The 16,508-nt window shown below is 37.8% G+C and overlaps 1 protein-coding gene across 2 annotated transcripts in view; it reads right to left on the reverse strand.

Moving 5' to 3' along the window:
* The window catches only part of PAPSS2 (3'-phosphoadenosine 5'-phosphosulfate synthase 2), a 29,794-nt gene that overhangs the window by 3,135 nt on the left and 10,151 nt on the right, over positions 1 to 16,508 (reverse strand). The window contains exons 2-11 of one of the 2 annotated variants that reach the window (XM_072423757.1): positions 11,284 to 11,401; positions 9,969 to 10,204; positions 8,709 to 8,847; positions 8,121 to 8,239; positions 7,811 to 7,924; positions 6,932 to 7,043; positions 6,039 to 6,080; positions 3,280 to 3,485; positions 1,810 to 1,945; positions 436 to 704 (exon numbers count right to left, since the gene is read on the reverse strand). In XM_072423757.1, coding sequence (XP_072279858.1) covers positions 436 to 704; positions 1,810 to 1,945; positions 3,280 to 3,485; positions 6,039 to 6,080; positions 6,932 to 7,043; positions 7,811 to 7,924; positions 8,121 to 8,239; positions 8,709 to 8,847; positions 9,969 to 10,204; positions 11,284 to 11,401 — 1,491 coding nt within the window. The remainder of the gene's footprint in view (positions 1 to 435; positions 705 to 1,809; positions 1,946 to 3,279; positions 3,486 to 6,038; positions 6,081 to 6,931; positions 7,044 to 7,810; positions 7,925 to 8,120; positions 8,240 to 8,708; positions 8,848 to 9,968; positions 10,205 to 11,283; positions 11,402 to 16,508) is intronic. The other variant, XM_072423758.1, reaches the window with a different exon arrangement.

Genomic DNA, 16,508 nt, shown 5'->3' on the forward strand with positions numbered 1-16,508 from the left:
TCATTTGTCCACTTAGGTCTGTACACTCGTTGTGACTAATTGGATGGATTGTTTTCCCCTGGTTATTTTTTTACATTTATTTTAAATTGTTGAAGATTCAACAGGAGATACTGAAATACCTAAATCTCACACACAGACAGGGGCAGAGTCTGGAGGTCTCACGTATATTACTGGAAAAGTGTGCTCAGGTATTAGTTAAAGAAGCATTTGAATTTTGTTTCTTGCAATGAAAGGCAAATAAAGGCAGAGAGATTTCTACAGACAACCACAGGTGCCATTGTGCAGGGAATACGGCTTCCATGGTAAGTGTATAGGTATCGGGCTGGAGCTATGCTCTGCAGCCTATATTATGAGTAATGATTAGAATCACTCTACCACCATGGTATGTACATTTAGAATAGAATTTATTAACCATAAGAAAAATGTTTGTTCTACCTCAGTGGGTCCTGCATACAACATAGGAGAGGGAAAAATAGCAACAATGGTTGACTTGGGATCCAGAACGCCCTCTTCTAGCACAGCTGCATGCTGTTTCATGCGCCAGTCCAGTGGAACATCGTCATCCTTGGTCCATCCTCCTAGAGGGTGCAGGAGAAGAACGGGGCTCTTATAGCCCCTATCCAGCAGATGGCGCCTGGTGTCTTGCATCAGCAATGCATGGCCATTATGGACAGGGTTACGAAGTTGGAAAGCAAACACTGCATCTAAAGAAAAAGGGAGAAAAATAAAAATGAAGTTTAATCTATTTACTTGAGTGGTAGGTGTAGCTTTTTAGTATTTTAGGTCAAAAGACCAAAAGCCATATTTACTAAATCAATGTAGGAACTAAAAAGCAATTTAACTCCTTATTAGAATCAACTTTGTATTACTCAGTATTGATTACTGCCTTTTGTTCCTGGCACTGATCACTAAATAATCCTTCTGTTTTTGCTATGACTCGTGCTACATGAGGACATGTTGATCAACAGAGCTCCAAAGCAACGTCATAGAATTGATTAGTTTATCATTGTGCAAACAGAGCTGCAGCACCGGGGCACTGAGCCACACAACTCTAAGAAAGATCACAACAGGTCATTCTGTACTTAAACAGCTAGTCTGAATCAAAACAGTGATAAAACCAAGCATTTATTAAAACAGAATACACACTGTAGTAAATTTAAGTGGACTTGGCCCTTGTGTGCACAGAATTCTAGTCAAAGCCTTCAAGCTAACCTGTCAATCAAGAGCTAAGCATTTACCTTATTTTGCATCAGCGACACAAATAGGGCAAGGTATACACCTTTACAAGGACCCATGAGGTTGGAAGTTTGGTACGCATTCTTTCTTACTTGTTTTAAAGTAAACCAATGTTTTCCTGTGCTGGGTAAAGCAATAGGTTCACCCATCCCAGAAACCATGCTTCTCTTTATTTAGCTCCATCAGGAAGGAAGTCAGGGCTATCTAACCTAAGGTTGATCTTTAATTGAAGCTTACATTGTGCTGGCTGTCTCACCACCGCTATATGAGCAGTACTGGGCCAAGCACCAATGTTGTCACATGCAGTAAATCATAGGCTTCTATATACCCAGAATCACTTCATCAGACGTCTAGCAAAATGTGTTTTACAGTGAAAAACAAAGGTAAAACCTGCAGGATACGACAAATACACTCATCTCGTTAAATTACTTTTCAGCAAGTGATGTGTCTGCTGCCCTTACAACCAGATACGGTTTTCTCACCACTTGAATTGTGATGTATGTGGCAACCACAAAGATATCACATTAATGACCCTTTTAGGTTTAGTATTTCTCTCCAGGAATGTTGGTTTACCTGCATTCATTTCTTTAGCCTTCTGTCTAAGCTCAAGAGGAGTTAGACGGTATTGATCCAAACCATCTCCCCACCTGATTCTTTCTAGGACCTCCAACTCTCCACCAACCAACCAGTCACCGCTTTCTATTACCATCTAAAGTAAAAATAAAATAAAAAAATACATTAAAAAAACAATACTTTATTGTTCTTTTGTTACAGGATCACACACATGCACATGACAAACCAGTCCACAGCATATTGATTTTTTTTGTTGTTGTTGGAGAATGGACTCCATTGGTGGATTGCGGTTTGATATAACCATTAGGAAATATAACTTTAAGAAACCTACAGATCATTCTGATATTTGCACAACCCCTCTCAGGAGGCTCCTGTATTAGGGCTATGGGAAGGAATACCTATGCTCAGTGCTATGATGTTTTCAGGAAGTGTTGTGCAACACATGGTAAGGGTTTATTTAAAAAAAAACTATTTCCATATTGATGAGGAGGGGAAAGATGGCAACTTTAGAGCCGCTTCCTATGGTCAGTCTCCTTGGATCTGGAGTCCTGGTGGTGTCACATCTGTGTTTTTAGTTGTTCTTTCTGGAATGTCAGCTCATGGGGCAGTGGGGGAATACAGGTAAAGTGAGGATATACAATGGAGATAGAGTCATGTAAAATGGATGCCTAGCCCCAAATAGACAAAGCATAGGGTTTGCTTTTGGAAAAAAAAATCTGTGTATTTTATGCTATACATTACATATTCAGATAAGGCGAGTACAAAACCCATTTCCCTCTGTAAACAGTTTGTGTACAAGGGCATAACTGCAGCCATTTGTATATACAGACAGTACTATTGATCGTTCACTGTAGGTTTACAATAATTTTGCAATATGTGAAGCGGTAACAAAGTCTTCAGGTTAAAGAGCAGTAATATTGCGTGATAAGCTGCTATGCATAGTGTGGGAACTGGACGGACAAGCTGGATGCACTCAGGTTACACTTGGTTGTTGTTACACAGTGGAAGCAATTTCACAATGCTTACAGACACACTATACAACCAATGCTACGCTTGTTGCCTTTATTCTACAGAGATAAATGCCTACATTTGATTCATTTCCAAGTCTTTACAGCCAATTTGCATATTAGGGTGCCATAGTAAATAAACTAATATGGACGGTTAAATTAGGTCAAGAGATTATACATCTATAACGAAAGAAATATGGAGGCTGATAGTGCTAGGAACTTTTTAAAAATATTTATTTTTCTTTCTTGGCACTCCTTCAAGCTGTCCAAACAGTTGGCAATTTTACACTAATTTAAAAAATAAATGTTTATAATGAGGGTTTCTAAAATATTTTCTAATATGCATGGGTGGTCCTAATAGTAGCAGAGCTATAAATATTATTTAAAACACACCAAGAGGTAACAGAAAACACACACTTCTCAAGTTATTATTTTAATTTAAAGTTTAAAAAAAAACCCTTACCTTGACATGAGGGTGCTTAGTACAAGCGGTCCCCCAGACACGAGCACACCTCTCCTCTTTTCTGTGCTCAAAGAACTCTGGGTTCCTTAGAATTGCCACTCTTTTTCCTTCATAGGACAGGGTGAATGCTTTAAGGCCACTTAGTCGTTCCTTGTCTTCAGCAGATACAGGCAGCACAATTGGAATACTCAGGTTGATTACACCCCCTAAAATTATAATTGTCCAGTTAGTACAAGTGGCGTGAGATGATATGAGAGTTCAGGAGGGTTTCTCTGTAAAGCTGTAGAGTTCTCTTCCTAGAACCAAAATTGTCTTTGGAAAAAAAGTACAATTTTCTCTTCATTTCCAAGGCAAGGGTCCATTATGCATTTATTAGAACTTTTGCCTTAGGCTTTGTTGAGACTGGTGGTGAGGTTGTGGTGCCGTTACCACTTCCTCCTGCCTATGAATCACTGCTAGTGGGAGACGCTACATATATTGTCTAACCATGACAACCCAATGAAAAATAAATGGAGGCTACATTACCAATGACTGCAGCCTGCTATAAAATCTGCAAATATTTGTTCTTTAAGAACCAGCCCTGCAACATGGGCAAGGTGCAAGCCGCCAGGAGCCAAGCAGAAACGTTGGTTACCAATGCAGGTCTGAACCGTAGTTAAATTGTTGTATTCTAAGCACATCTGATTGATTACAAACTATTCTTTAACCTTCTCTGAAAGTGGCAGATTACAGCAAAAATCAAACCATTATATTTGTAGGAAGTATGCTAAATCATATAGGCCCTTAAGCATCAAATTGTAATTACCGTTATATGAGCTAACTTTGATTACAAATAGCACAGATAAAGCTTTGATAAAATGTATTTCAAAGCACTAAGTTAACTTAACTACACTAAAGTAGGTCTATCCAATTTTCCATAATCTAGGTTCTCTGTAATCCCCTGCAACAAGGTTTTCACATATCACCAGACAGGGCCACTGCTGGCAAAGCGATTTAGGCTACATGACTAGTGCACTACAGCTATGTCGGGAGGAAAATTAAAGAACTGAGCAGGTAAGGCAGTGCTTCCTTTATGCATGTCAGGGCGTCCTTTTCAATTTGGACTGGGGTGTGCTCACCAATCAGAAAGAAAACCATAAAGGTTCTGGGGTTGCTTTGCTAACCATGGCAATAAATGGTTTAGGACCATCTTTTAGACCACAGTAATAAAGTAAGAGTTGATATCCCCAAAATAAAATGATCATGTGTCTTTAAACATTGCTAGCAGTTTAGGAAATGATGAAAAACTAGTTAGTAAATACAAAAAACAAGGCACAAATCAATAACTTATCATCGATAATACCATTTACATACATGAGCAGTAAAGCAAATATGATCACTGTGTAACATTTATAGTGTGTGGTTCAATTTGTATGCTTTCACTACAATAATAACAGAGGAAATGCCTTTGACCTAGTTGACAATCTGCCTTTAACCGACGTGTTTAGCCTGGAAACCACACACTACAAATTTATCTTAAAATTGTATTGGTACAAATTCAGTTTCATTAAGAACATAGATTGAATTCCTGGTCTGTAACCAACAAGAGGGGGCTGCAATTTATTCAGAGGCTTCACTCCATCTTGGATACAGACCAGTTTTATAATCTGAAAACTGTACGGGGATGGTATTGAGATATAATGCAATTTTAATGCTTTTATGCATTTTTTTTGTTTGGAATGTAGCGGATATTCTTGTTCTTTTAAAGGGATCATGTCGGCAATACTTTGCATTTATATACAAGCAAATGAATGTTGTTCCTAGGTGTTATCACTGGGTAGAGCCTCTTGAGGACTCCTTATCTATAGTGTTCTGCTTCAAAAACTAGATGTCCAGCCAAAACAGAATTTACAGCTTGTATAGAGAGGCAAAGAATAGGAATTTGTCCATTATACTTTAAGCTGGGATGCCATAGTTCCTAGAGCTTGATGCAGTGAAGGAGGAATGGGGGCAGCAAATCAATGGCTACCTGCTGGAACCCATCATCTAAACAACTTAGATCTCTCAATAGTAAGAACAGATATGAAATAACAAATAGGACAACATGTACTGGCCCCACTCATCAAAAAATAATTTTAACAAGCCCAGAAAGCTCTTAAATCCAAGTATGGATCTCATACAGGAACATCCACAGTGACAAGATGATTTGTGTGCAAACCACATCTGACTGTATCAATTTGAAAAGCTGAACACTTTGGCCAACAGTGATCACAGGTTCCCTTTAAAGATATATGGGACTTGATATAATAAAGTGCCAGTAAAAAGAACAAGAGTTACTTGACCACAATCACCAGATTCGGCCTGTTCTGAAGCTTCAGTTCCTATTATGAACACTCAGGCCCCTGGCACATAGGTATACCAACCCGGTACAGTTGCAGCTAATTTTCTGAAATGTAATTAAGAGATCACATACAATTTTCTACAATAGGAATCAGGATCAGGAATAATTACATATCAGTATTACAAGAAATTACAGACCTGCGAGTATTAGGTGGGTTGCAGTTATAGGGCACACCATTTTTCAAGGTTTGATAGAATAAAATCTTTTTGTTTTCACGTGCCGCTCTCATCTACAAGTGCAACTCACAAGATTTCATTGGGTACATGCTTACTTACCAGCCAAATTAAGTTAATGGGCAAAAATTGTCTACATGAATCGAGGCAATTTGAGCAGCTGCATATGATTAGGTAGAAATTCCTGCTAAATAAAATAAACTCACCAACAGACTTTGGGAATGATAAATCTGAGTTATGCTTCTTATCTAGAGAAAAGGGCAGTCACAAGAAGTCACAATGCAGCTACTTTATAATGTACAAATCTATTCAGAAACCCTATTTATTATTAGCCAGGAAAGTTATTTCTGAACTAGTCCCACTGGCCTTAGTGATTTTTTATCCCTATATAGGACAAGACACAACAGGATCTTATGGTGATATTTGATATAACTTTAACATGGGTATTCCTAGCTGACTGCATAGCTGTTAAAGTGTATTACAACAAAATAATAATAATATATCTAGGTATGGCTTATGCAAATATGCATTGTAGTTAGTATGTACAGGACATTACACTGGCGTTAACAAAGGCCCTCTGCGGGTCACTCTCTGTGTATAATATATTTTTTTTCTATGGTGCAACCAGACCAGTGGCCTTACTGAAAGGTTCTTGATTATCAATTCTTCATCTGTACCAGGTAACGTCCTAGTATCAATATTGGAGTCACCAGTATGAGCAAACCTCTTGCTGATAAAGCTCTGGTTCCTGGTAATCAGCCATTACCTCCTGGTAATGAAAAGTCAAGGCAGCAACATAACCCACTTCATCATTGCCCACCTAGGAACTTAATAGGGCTCCCTGTAAACCCTTTAAACTGGGAGAATAATGTTCCCAGTTGTACAAAAAACATTATAATAACTTATCAGGGATTTTAAGCTTTCAAATAAAGTTTTGGCTATAAACACACTTGAAACCTCCATAACTTTGAGGTTATGAACATTAAAAGGTCCCATTACAAGTGGGGTCTATTATGTTATATAAACTAACTTGAACAAAGTAAATCATACAATTGTATGCACATATTATTATTTAAAATAAAACAAAAAAAGACTGTACCATCTAGAAGGGTGTTGAAGTGCAAGACTTGGAGATATTCCCTCTCGCGCATAAATCCCTTGAGTGGTGTGGCCCAGCCTTCACTCAAAATTTGTACCCACTGGAGGTCCAGCTGTAGGGAGTAATGCAAAACAAGGCAAATGTAAATGGCTGTTTATTAATATTAAATCATCCATCTTTCAGGTGTTAATATTCTATCTTTGGTTAATATATCCAATATACAGAGTGATTTAGTCTCCCCCTCCCCCAATTAGAAGCCCCCTCTACATATTCTGTCACCCAAGGCTTGACTTAAAACGGAAAAAAACAAAAAAACACCCCAAGGTAATACTAGTTCACAAAAGAGACATGCAAAAAATGACCTAACCTGTATTGCTCATGAACACGTGCAGGGGTACATCATTCAATGACTGAAGAGGACCACTGTTCTCATGGAAGTCCACCGTGAAGATGGCACCTTCCATGCATACAGCAAAGACAGGTCATGGATGTGTCAGTCATTGCTAAAACGCGATTGCACAGGGTAAGTATGTGCAATAATCGGCAAGTATGCAGAGCATATTATGGCAGAAGCTCAACACCCACCAATGAGTTTGGTTCTACTTTAAATATTGCCCTATAGCAAATAAACATTGACATATACTTAGCTACAAAACCCTACTTACTTCTATAGGAGAGTTAAACAAATCTTTTTAGCCAACATCAACCCACCTAACCAAGATCTGGTGGATGCAACCATTTCCAAACTCATGTGCCACCTAGCTTTCCAGGGTGGTGACAACAAATAATTTGAGCTTGGAAGAAGTACATGAAATGGGCAAGTATTTTGCTTTATGAAAAATTTCCTAATAGACTATCATGAAGCTGATAAAAGGTTACCTTAGTAATCTGAACTGAAGGCATGTTTTCAGCTTCTTCCCGGGCTTCATGAAGTCTGTTCTCAGGCACAAATAATTCATGGACGTCCTTTGTAGCTGATGATGGGACAATAGCCTGTACAGAACAGAGGAATTGTGTAAGATGACGGCTCAATCCGTCAGTACTTATTAAGCATTGATTCAGAATATGATGTGGTAATTATCCTTGCAACAGACTGAAGGTTCTGGAGAGTTCAGGAAGCATCAACCCACATACATTGCAGATAACAGACACAGAATATCAATCTATCAGTCTAACTTTTGCATCTTACCCTTTCCTGTAAAAGCTCCACAATCTGCAAGATACAATCATTTACAGAGTGCAGGCTGGTCTTCAGCACCAGTTCTGGTGACTCTGGTTTCTCATATTCAGAGTCAATTCCAGTGAATCCTACCAATAAAAGAAGAAAATGTCATGTTTTAGGAAAACAACATTGTACAGAAGACATTAAAATTACATACAGTCTAATACATTTCATATAATAATCCCCATCTATAGCATATTTCCCGAGAGTTTAAAAATAAAAGAAATATAGAGTAAAAAAAGAACATTTCCCAAATGACAATATAATAGGCACCCGAAACTGGGTAAAGTAAAACATCTAACATTAAAACACATGGCACCATGTTCAATAAAGAAAAATAAAGTGTAAGTGACATTAGGAATGTATAATGTGTAAAATAAATAAGGATTAGATAAATAGGAGGATGCAAAGGAAATAGAAAGATTATCTTTTCAAAGTTTGGCACAGTTAATTATTTTAGGGTTAAGCCAATTGGAGCAATGGACAAATATAATAAGAAATATAAATATATACTATTAGATAAACATATGATAAAACATTCATTCTCTAACCCACCTTTAATTTCTCCAGCTCTGGCCTTCTTGTATAAACCCTTCACATCTCTGCTTTCACAGACATCTAGAGGTGCATCCACAAAGATCTCAAAAAAGGGCAACCCGCAAGCATCATGTATTTTGCGCGCTTCTGTCCGATCCTACAAAAGCAAAAAAGAACCCTGAGCTCTTAATTTTTTAGGAATGGACACTGGGAAACATGAATCATTCTTATCCTAAAGGGGAAATGGAGGCATGAAAGGTGCAATATATAGTAATAATGCCTTAGTGGTTAGTAATGGGGCCCCAGATTTACCTTTACGAAGGGACGCTATCTGCATGCAGTTTGTAGGTTCTCAATGATGTGTGAAAAGGCTGCAGAGGTTTGCCAAGGAACACAATAAGGTAAGTTACCTATTTTTTTTAATAAAAATCAGCCCCTCAAAGTTTTGCATATCTGCCTAATAGTGCTGGGGACAATGAACAGTATACATCTGTAGTGAGAGGTATTAATGTGAAGTTTTAGGAATGCTTTAGAGAGTTGCAGAATACCACACAACTCTGAGCTGGAGACATAAGACTGTTTCTGTGTGGTAATGACACCAGAAATTACATATAATACAGTATGGCCGAAATGCACAGCAATGAGCAAGGCCATGTTGTAGCACACATTGACTTTAGAGGTGCATTTGGGTGACATTTACAAAGAATGGCTCTACAGGTGACATGCATTTCCACGATTATTATTGCTAATATAAGTAACTGGTGTCAACAGGTCCTTAGCCAATGAAGACTTTGTATATCTTAATTGATAAGGTAGGTAGGTAATAGGAATGCATACAAAGGACCAACTGATCTTTCTCTTGTATGACTTATGGAGACTGACACGCTTTTTTAAAAATGCTAGTTGCCTAGCTTTCTCAGGTTTGAATACTTTCTAAAAAAAACTTTTCAAAAACAGACTTGCAGTTTGGTAAAATCAGAGTGAATTTGGAATTCTTGGTATGCATACCAGGTTACAAAATATGAAAGCCACTGGGTTAGCATGACTATCAACCAGCATGATTTCCATGAGTGTTCTCCATAATTGGTCAGTATTATGGAAACATAATATAACAAACGTTATTCAAAAGGATTATGAAGAATGTGTCCCTTTAGGTTTAATCGATATGGGGCTCATTTAACACAAAATATTAGAAAATCTAATAATTTTAAGGTAAGAACAAAAAAAATGTTAGTTCTGACAATTTTGACATGGAGCAGATCCTATGGAATGTGTTACCTTTCCATAAGGAGAGATGAAGCTTGTAATGCACACCAAACCGGCATCGGCAAAGAGTTTTGCAACCTCGGCAATACGGCGGATGTTCTCTTCTCGATCTTCAGAGGTAAAGCCCAGGTTTTTATTCAGTCCATGACGAATGTTGTCACCATCAAGAGAGTAGCAGGGAATGGCATGGGTGACCAAATATTCTTCAAGAGCAAAACCCAACGTGGTTTTGCCAGCTCCTGACAAACCTGCCATAGACAAAGGATTTCCTTAGCACTAACATTTTACTGTTAACAGCTTGATAAGTTCTTGTCCATGTAGACCTAATGGCTGGATCTCAAGAAAATCTACAATTAGCCACTTTTAACCCTCTATTTGTGCCAAACACATATGCTTTAGGAATCTGCATAGCAGAAGCTTTTCCTGTAGACACTATAAGACTGAACCCTTTAATGACATGGGGTAGCACTTATCATCAAATCAAGCCACCTTAACATACTATGTTATTGAATAAATACCGTATTTTTCGGCGTATAAGACGCACTTTTTCTTCCCCAAAACTGGGGGGGAAAAGTGGGTGCGTCTTATACACCGAATACGTGTTAAAAATAATAAAAAAAATCATACTCACCCGATACCGCGATGCTGCGTGCTTCTTCTCCTCGCTCTCCTCCCGGCTGCAGCGCGTGTCTCCTCCTCCTCTGAGCGAGGAGAAGCCGGCACACGTGCCCTCGCCATCCCGTAAGCAGGCTGATCCAGCCTGCTTATGGGATCGCGGGGGCATGCGTGTCGGCTTCTCCTCGCTCTCCTCCTGGCTGCAGCACGTGTCTCCTCCTCTGAGCGAGGAGAAGCCGACACCCGTGCCCCCGCGATCCCATAAGCAGGCTGGATCAGCCTGCTTACGGGATCGCGAGGGCACGTGTGCCGGCTTCTCCTCGCTCAGAGGAGGAGGAGACACGCGCTGCAGCCAGGAGGAGAGCGAGAAGAAGAAGCCCACAGCATCGGGGTATCGGGTGAGTATGATTTTTTGGCACAGGGTGATCAGAAGGGGATACATTGACACAGAGAGATTAGAAGGGGATACATTGACACAGCGTGATTAGAAGGTGATACATTGACACAGAGTGATTTTTTGGTATTTTGTTCAGAATCTTTTTTTTCTAGATTTTTCTCGTTTAAAATTGGGTGCGTCTTATAGGCCGGAGCGTCTTATACGCCGAAAAATACGGTAAATCCCGAAAGCATACAGACAGATTGTATGTTTTATTGATAAAATGTGCCTCCAATTATTTTCTTTTTAATGATGGAATATAGAACGTCATCTTACCTGTCAACCAAACAGTGCAGCCTCGGAAGCCCCCTCTGGTACCAACGACTTGTCCTCTCTTGTTTCTGCTCACATGGTGAGATTGATATACAACATTGGTGGACTTCTGTAAATGACCCTGGAAAAGATAGCAAGGAGTTAAACATAGGTGGGGATTTCATTATTCTTCAGATCTGTCCATTATTCACAGCATAGCATTTTTGTTTCAGCACCATTTGTATTTTATTACCACAAAGCCTGTGAATAATGCTGCTTAGTATAAGGGGAAACTTCTCAAATTTTATGGATTTTTCTGGCAGCTATGTTGGACATCAAACTTGTGAAATGGAGTTTTAATATTAAATGTTAATTAAGCTTTACATGGGACACGTGTTTTATGGATACATCATTATTTTTCATAAATACCATCCATTGCTACCCCAAGGACAATGACCTGCAAACACTGAAGAAGGGATCAGCAACAGTCAAGGTAAAGAAAAGATAAAAGATGACATATGTAAAAGATAAGAGTCATAGTTTTCTAGAAATGTCTCAGAGTTCAATGAACTGGAAGAACAATGAACTTTAAAGAAAAATTCATCTTCACTGATTCTGCTGATTTTTTTTACTACTACAAGGAAATAAAGGTAAAAAGTCCAAAGGCTTCATCCATATATAATCTGGTCATATAGAGAGATATACACGATGAGTGTTATGACTCTGATGCTTTGTTGATGGTCTAAGATCAATTCAGAAACACCTAATACCTACCATTAATTATTTACTATAATAGTGGGAATTGTTGATAAGCCTTTTGGCTTCTTAAGTCTAAAAATCTCATAAACAGGAATATTCTGTATATAAGACAAATGCTAGATTTACACTCCTATTTTAGGAATCATGAAACTTTGTTCTACTAGGCTACAAATGTCCGAACAATGCTCATAATCTATCACTGTCCTCGGCACTGTTGGGTCAGATTAGATTGCTTGAAAGATGAACAAGTCATATGACTCCTGTAATTCATGTTGGCATTTTTGCATTGGCAAAAATGATAGAATAAAGGTGGCACTCAGAATACCCTTGTAGGGGGACGTAGCAGAGCAGCTCATGCCCCTTAAAACAGAACAGGCTGCTTGGTCTGCCAGGCTATACAGCCATGGTACCTAAACTGTCACCCAAAACTATCACAAACAAAGGTGTCACACAAAATTGCAAGTGTGTATTCAATATAACTTCACAGTGAAGTTACTTTGATGTCATTTATCCCAACTATAAATTAACATGACTACACATTACTCCTTACCACAAACATATGGATAATTAAGATTTTTTTTCTATTGCATCAGTGTCATTCACCTGTCAATACAGCAAGGAAATAAAATGCAAGGTATGTGAGGATGACCTAGCGCTTATGATCTCGAATACAAGACTGCACATAAAAAGATCTATCTGGAGTGCAATGAACTGACATAGTAGTAAACTAACTGCAAACTAAGTTTTTTCTGCATTTCATTCAGGTCAAATCAAAGCTCTGTATCCAGAAAGCATGTTGATGCAGATAGAAGTTTCACCATCTTCTATTCCAATCTGATGGGCACCATAGCAATTGGAAAGCCGAATAGGATTATGTTACAATGTTATAATTATGTTATTGTCCTAGGTTAGGGAAATTAGTTCTAATCATTTCTATTTTATTTTACATTAGTTTTGCAAAACTTACCAGCTACCCCACCCCACCCCACAATAAATAGCCCTGGTGTATAGGGGAGATTTTTTTTTACAAACTTTAAGAATTTTTTCACAAGATATAAAAAACCACAAACAGAATATAGTTTCTAGAAATAAATATTTTGCTAATGACCATGAGTTCATACACTTCTCATTGACTTTCACCTTTGTTTTGTTCACCCCATGACTAAAGGTGACATGTCACCTGTAAACTTCAATAAGATTCTGAGTTCACTGAACTTTACTGATTAGCAACACATAAACAAAGTATCTTGTTTTCTGCATGATGAAAATGGGTTACTAGAATCCTATATAAAGAGAATACAGGATTCTTATAAAATGAGACTATAAAAGTCACCCCACCCTTTTTATGAGACATAACTTTGGAAAACTACGACAGGGGTTAGAAAAAAAAAATGCTTTTGTTAGCATTTTGCTAGCATACTTGTGTATGCATTGCAAGGCTATACGGGAGCTCATAACATAGTCCCTTACTGGTCCATAAAAGGTCCTGTTGTGGTCTGTTCTGCACTAGAAAGTTTTCCGTTCCCTCCTTTTTCCTGACTAGCAACAACTTTTTCTCCCCGTTGGCCCACAGGCCTGAACTTGAACTTCAGATTTAAAACTGGTCCAGCATACAACTTTATAGTCTTTCCATTGCAAGACCTGATGAAGGGGGACAGGTGAGCTAACAAAATGCATTGACAGCTTTTGGAATCTTATATGGATATTTAAAAAAAGTATTTTCCTTCAACTAATTACTCTGTACCTGAGTTTCAAGGCTATTGAGCGTCTTTCCGTCGACTAGAGACTACCTCCATCACTGGCCAAGGATACATATTTGACCATTTAGGGTCCAGGGCTCCACTTATTCTTTGTAAATATAATACAGTTAATTTACTGAGCAAGATTTAGGAATTAACTTGATCATCGAACAACCTTTTGGCAGCTAAATTGCTACTGCCTTTTGCAGGGTTTAACATTCAACAAAAACAACAACAAGCATAGTGGTATGCAGTTAATAATAATGAATGATAAAACATATGCAAGAAAATGTTACATGGAGTTCACAAAGGTTCATAAATTCATAGGAGTTAATAAAACACATTTAATAAGGAACAGTATTTTGCCAAGTTAGTGTATTAACTTTCCAAGGAAAAAAAATACTGCTTTAAAAGGAATGCCTATTTATTATGGCATCAAAATTGTTGAACAATACAACTTCCCAAACTTTTTTTTGGGGTGGAAAAAAGACATTAAGACTATGCCTGTGTTATTACCGCTGTCCATAACCCTAGCAAGAATGTTATCCTTAATCCTGACATGAGAACCATTACTCAACACCCTTATATATTCTAAATTTATAGTGTCACCAGCTCCAATACTGGTTTCCCCAGGAAATTATGGGTACTATACTGAGAGAGGGGATCCAACGCACCATGCTTTTACCCACAGATATCTCCACCGGAGCTAAATACCAATACATTGCTGGTTTGTGCCTTAGTCCTCCCTCAACACATTTCCATTGTTTTATGACAATCAAACTAAACCAAAATTCCACAACAACCCCCATTAATCAAGAGCTCTAGAGTATGTACTGCCAAACTATCATCATTGGTATTCCCAATGCTTTTTATAAATACATAGATTCAATCAACCCCATGTATCAAATTATGGAAGTATATACAGTATAGGCACATCACAATATCCAGAACAATTCTCCATGAGATGGTCCAATATTCTACAGTTTACTAATGTTCAAAGTATGACATTAGTAAAGTGAGAACTTGTGCAAAGAAGGACATGCGCAATTAAAAGCATAAAGGCCAACAAGAATACTAAACATAGATTACTATAATTACTGCTCCATAAACCATTTACCAAATCCAATTTCTACTTGCCCAGTGCAAAAATGTGGGACTGCCATATACACACTGGAGAACCTGCAAGGACTGTTGATTTAGTGTATCTGATGAATGTTTACTTTCCCAAATGCCTTTATTTACTTTACAACTGTGACTTCCACAAGGTAGCATCTGAATAAACATTGCTACTTTGCAACAGTTTTTTAACACTCGGATGTATCAGCTTTAACACTTACAAATTTACCATATTGTGTTCTTTGATCTCATGGATGGATCGTGCTGGGAACACAAAGGATTTTATACACAAATCCAATATATTGTAGAGAGTGGTTTTATGAATGGCATGAAGAAAGAGAGGCTAATATTTCAGTGGAGTATTATTATATGCTATTTATATAAATGTAATATTATTATGCCTGTATCCAAGTTAGAGAAAAATATTTACAACAAGGAGGGAATGTATACTAGGCTATGTATACATAAGATAATTGTTACCCTAGATGAACGATTGAGATCAAATCTAGAGTGTGCACAACACATTCCATCAGAATAACACAAGACAATTATGGTGATGACTAGGATATACAATTTGCTTTATTTTTTATTTGTTTTCATAATACATATCCCCCACCCCAACATGGAACAAAACACAGATGAGAAAACAAAACAGCTGTGATAAACTGTTTTAATACTTAAACCATATTCCCAGAGAATCAACCTGATTTATGACCTGTACAAGGCAGAATGTCAGGGAATGTGATCTACTTGGCCAAGACGTTACACAACAGAGTGAACTCGGGACACACCACTGTATGATAGTACACATTCTATTCGGTTTTTTCCACCCTACAAAATTTTTGATTTTTTTTTCTAGAAAAAGTAGTGGCTTTGGTCCTACTTTAGGTGAACTGCTAAACAGGCCAAGGGTTACACGGGAATCTTGTGTTTACACTGGCATAGGCCACCTGGGAGAAACTACATTTCAATGGATTCCAAATGTTACTTGAGATGTACGGGTAATTCTCTTATTGTTCACTGTGTGAAGCAAGAAATTTAAGACAAACTTTGTTTGCTATTTTCTCCTTTCCGTTTCTATCATGAATACAGCTATGCAAATAGGATAATATGTAAATGTGACATAAAAAATAGAAACCATATGGAAACCTGAACTCCGTGTATACAAGAAGCAAGGATCTGCTCAGGGAAATTGCAATCTTTTTTGAATTACTGATTTGTTTCCAGGAAAGAACATGATTGTCTAAAAACAGCATAAACTGCAACACTGACTTGCAAAATGTAGCAAAAAACATCTGTTCAGTGCATTTCATCTTATTTCCTTCTCTATAAATTGCTATAAATCAAAAATACTCCAAAAAAGACTAAAGACTATAGGGCATGTCTTCAAATGACAGATACAAGCTACTATTGAGGATGTCTTACTAAAAAAAGCCAAAAGAATGGTAATCATTGACTTACATGCTTCCTAAAGGGGATACAACAAGCACATTCATTTGCATTTGGATGAAGACTTTGAAAGGTACATTATAGTCAGAACTACAGCTTACGTTCCTGGGGTTTTTGTTTTCTTATCTAGATGCAATTGTAGGGTTCAGACGACCCAAATCAAACCTAGTTGCCAGTATCTGGCAC

Source organism: Pyxicephalus adspersus, chromosome 10 (assembly GCF_032062135.1).
Source record: "Pyxicephalus adspersus chromosome 10, UCB_Pads_2.0, whole genome shotgun sequence".
Classification (NCBI taxonomy): domain Eukaryota; kingdom Metazoa; phylum Chordata; class Amphibia; order Anura; family Pyxicephalidae; genus Pyxicephalus; species Pyxicephalus adspersus.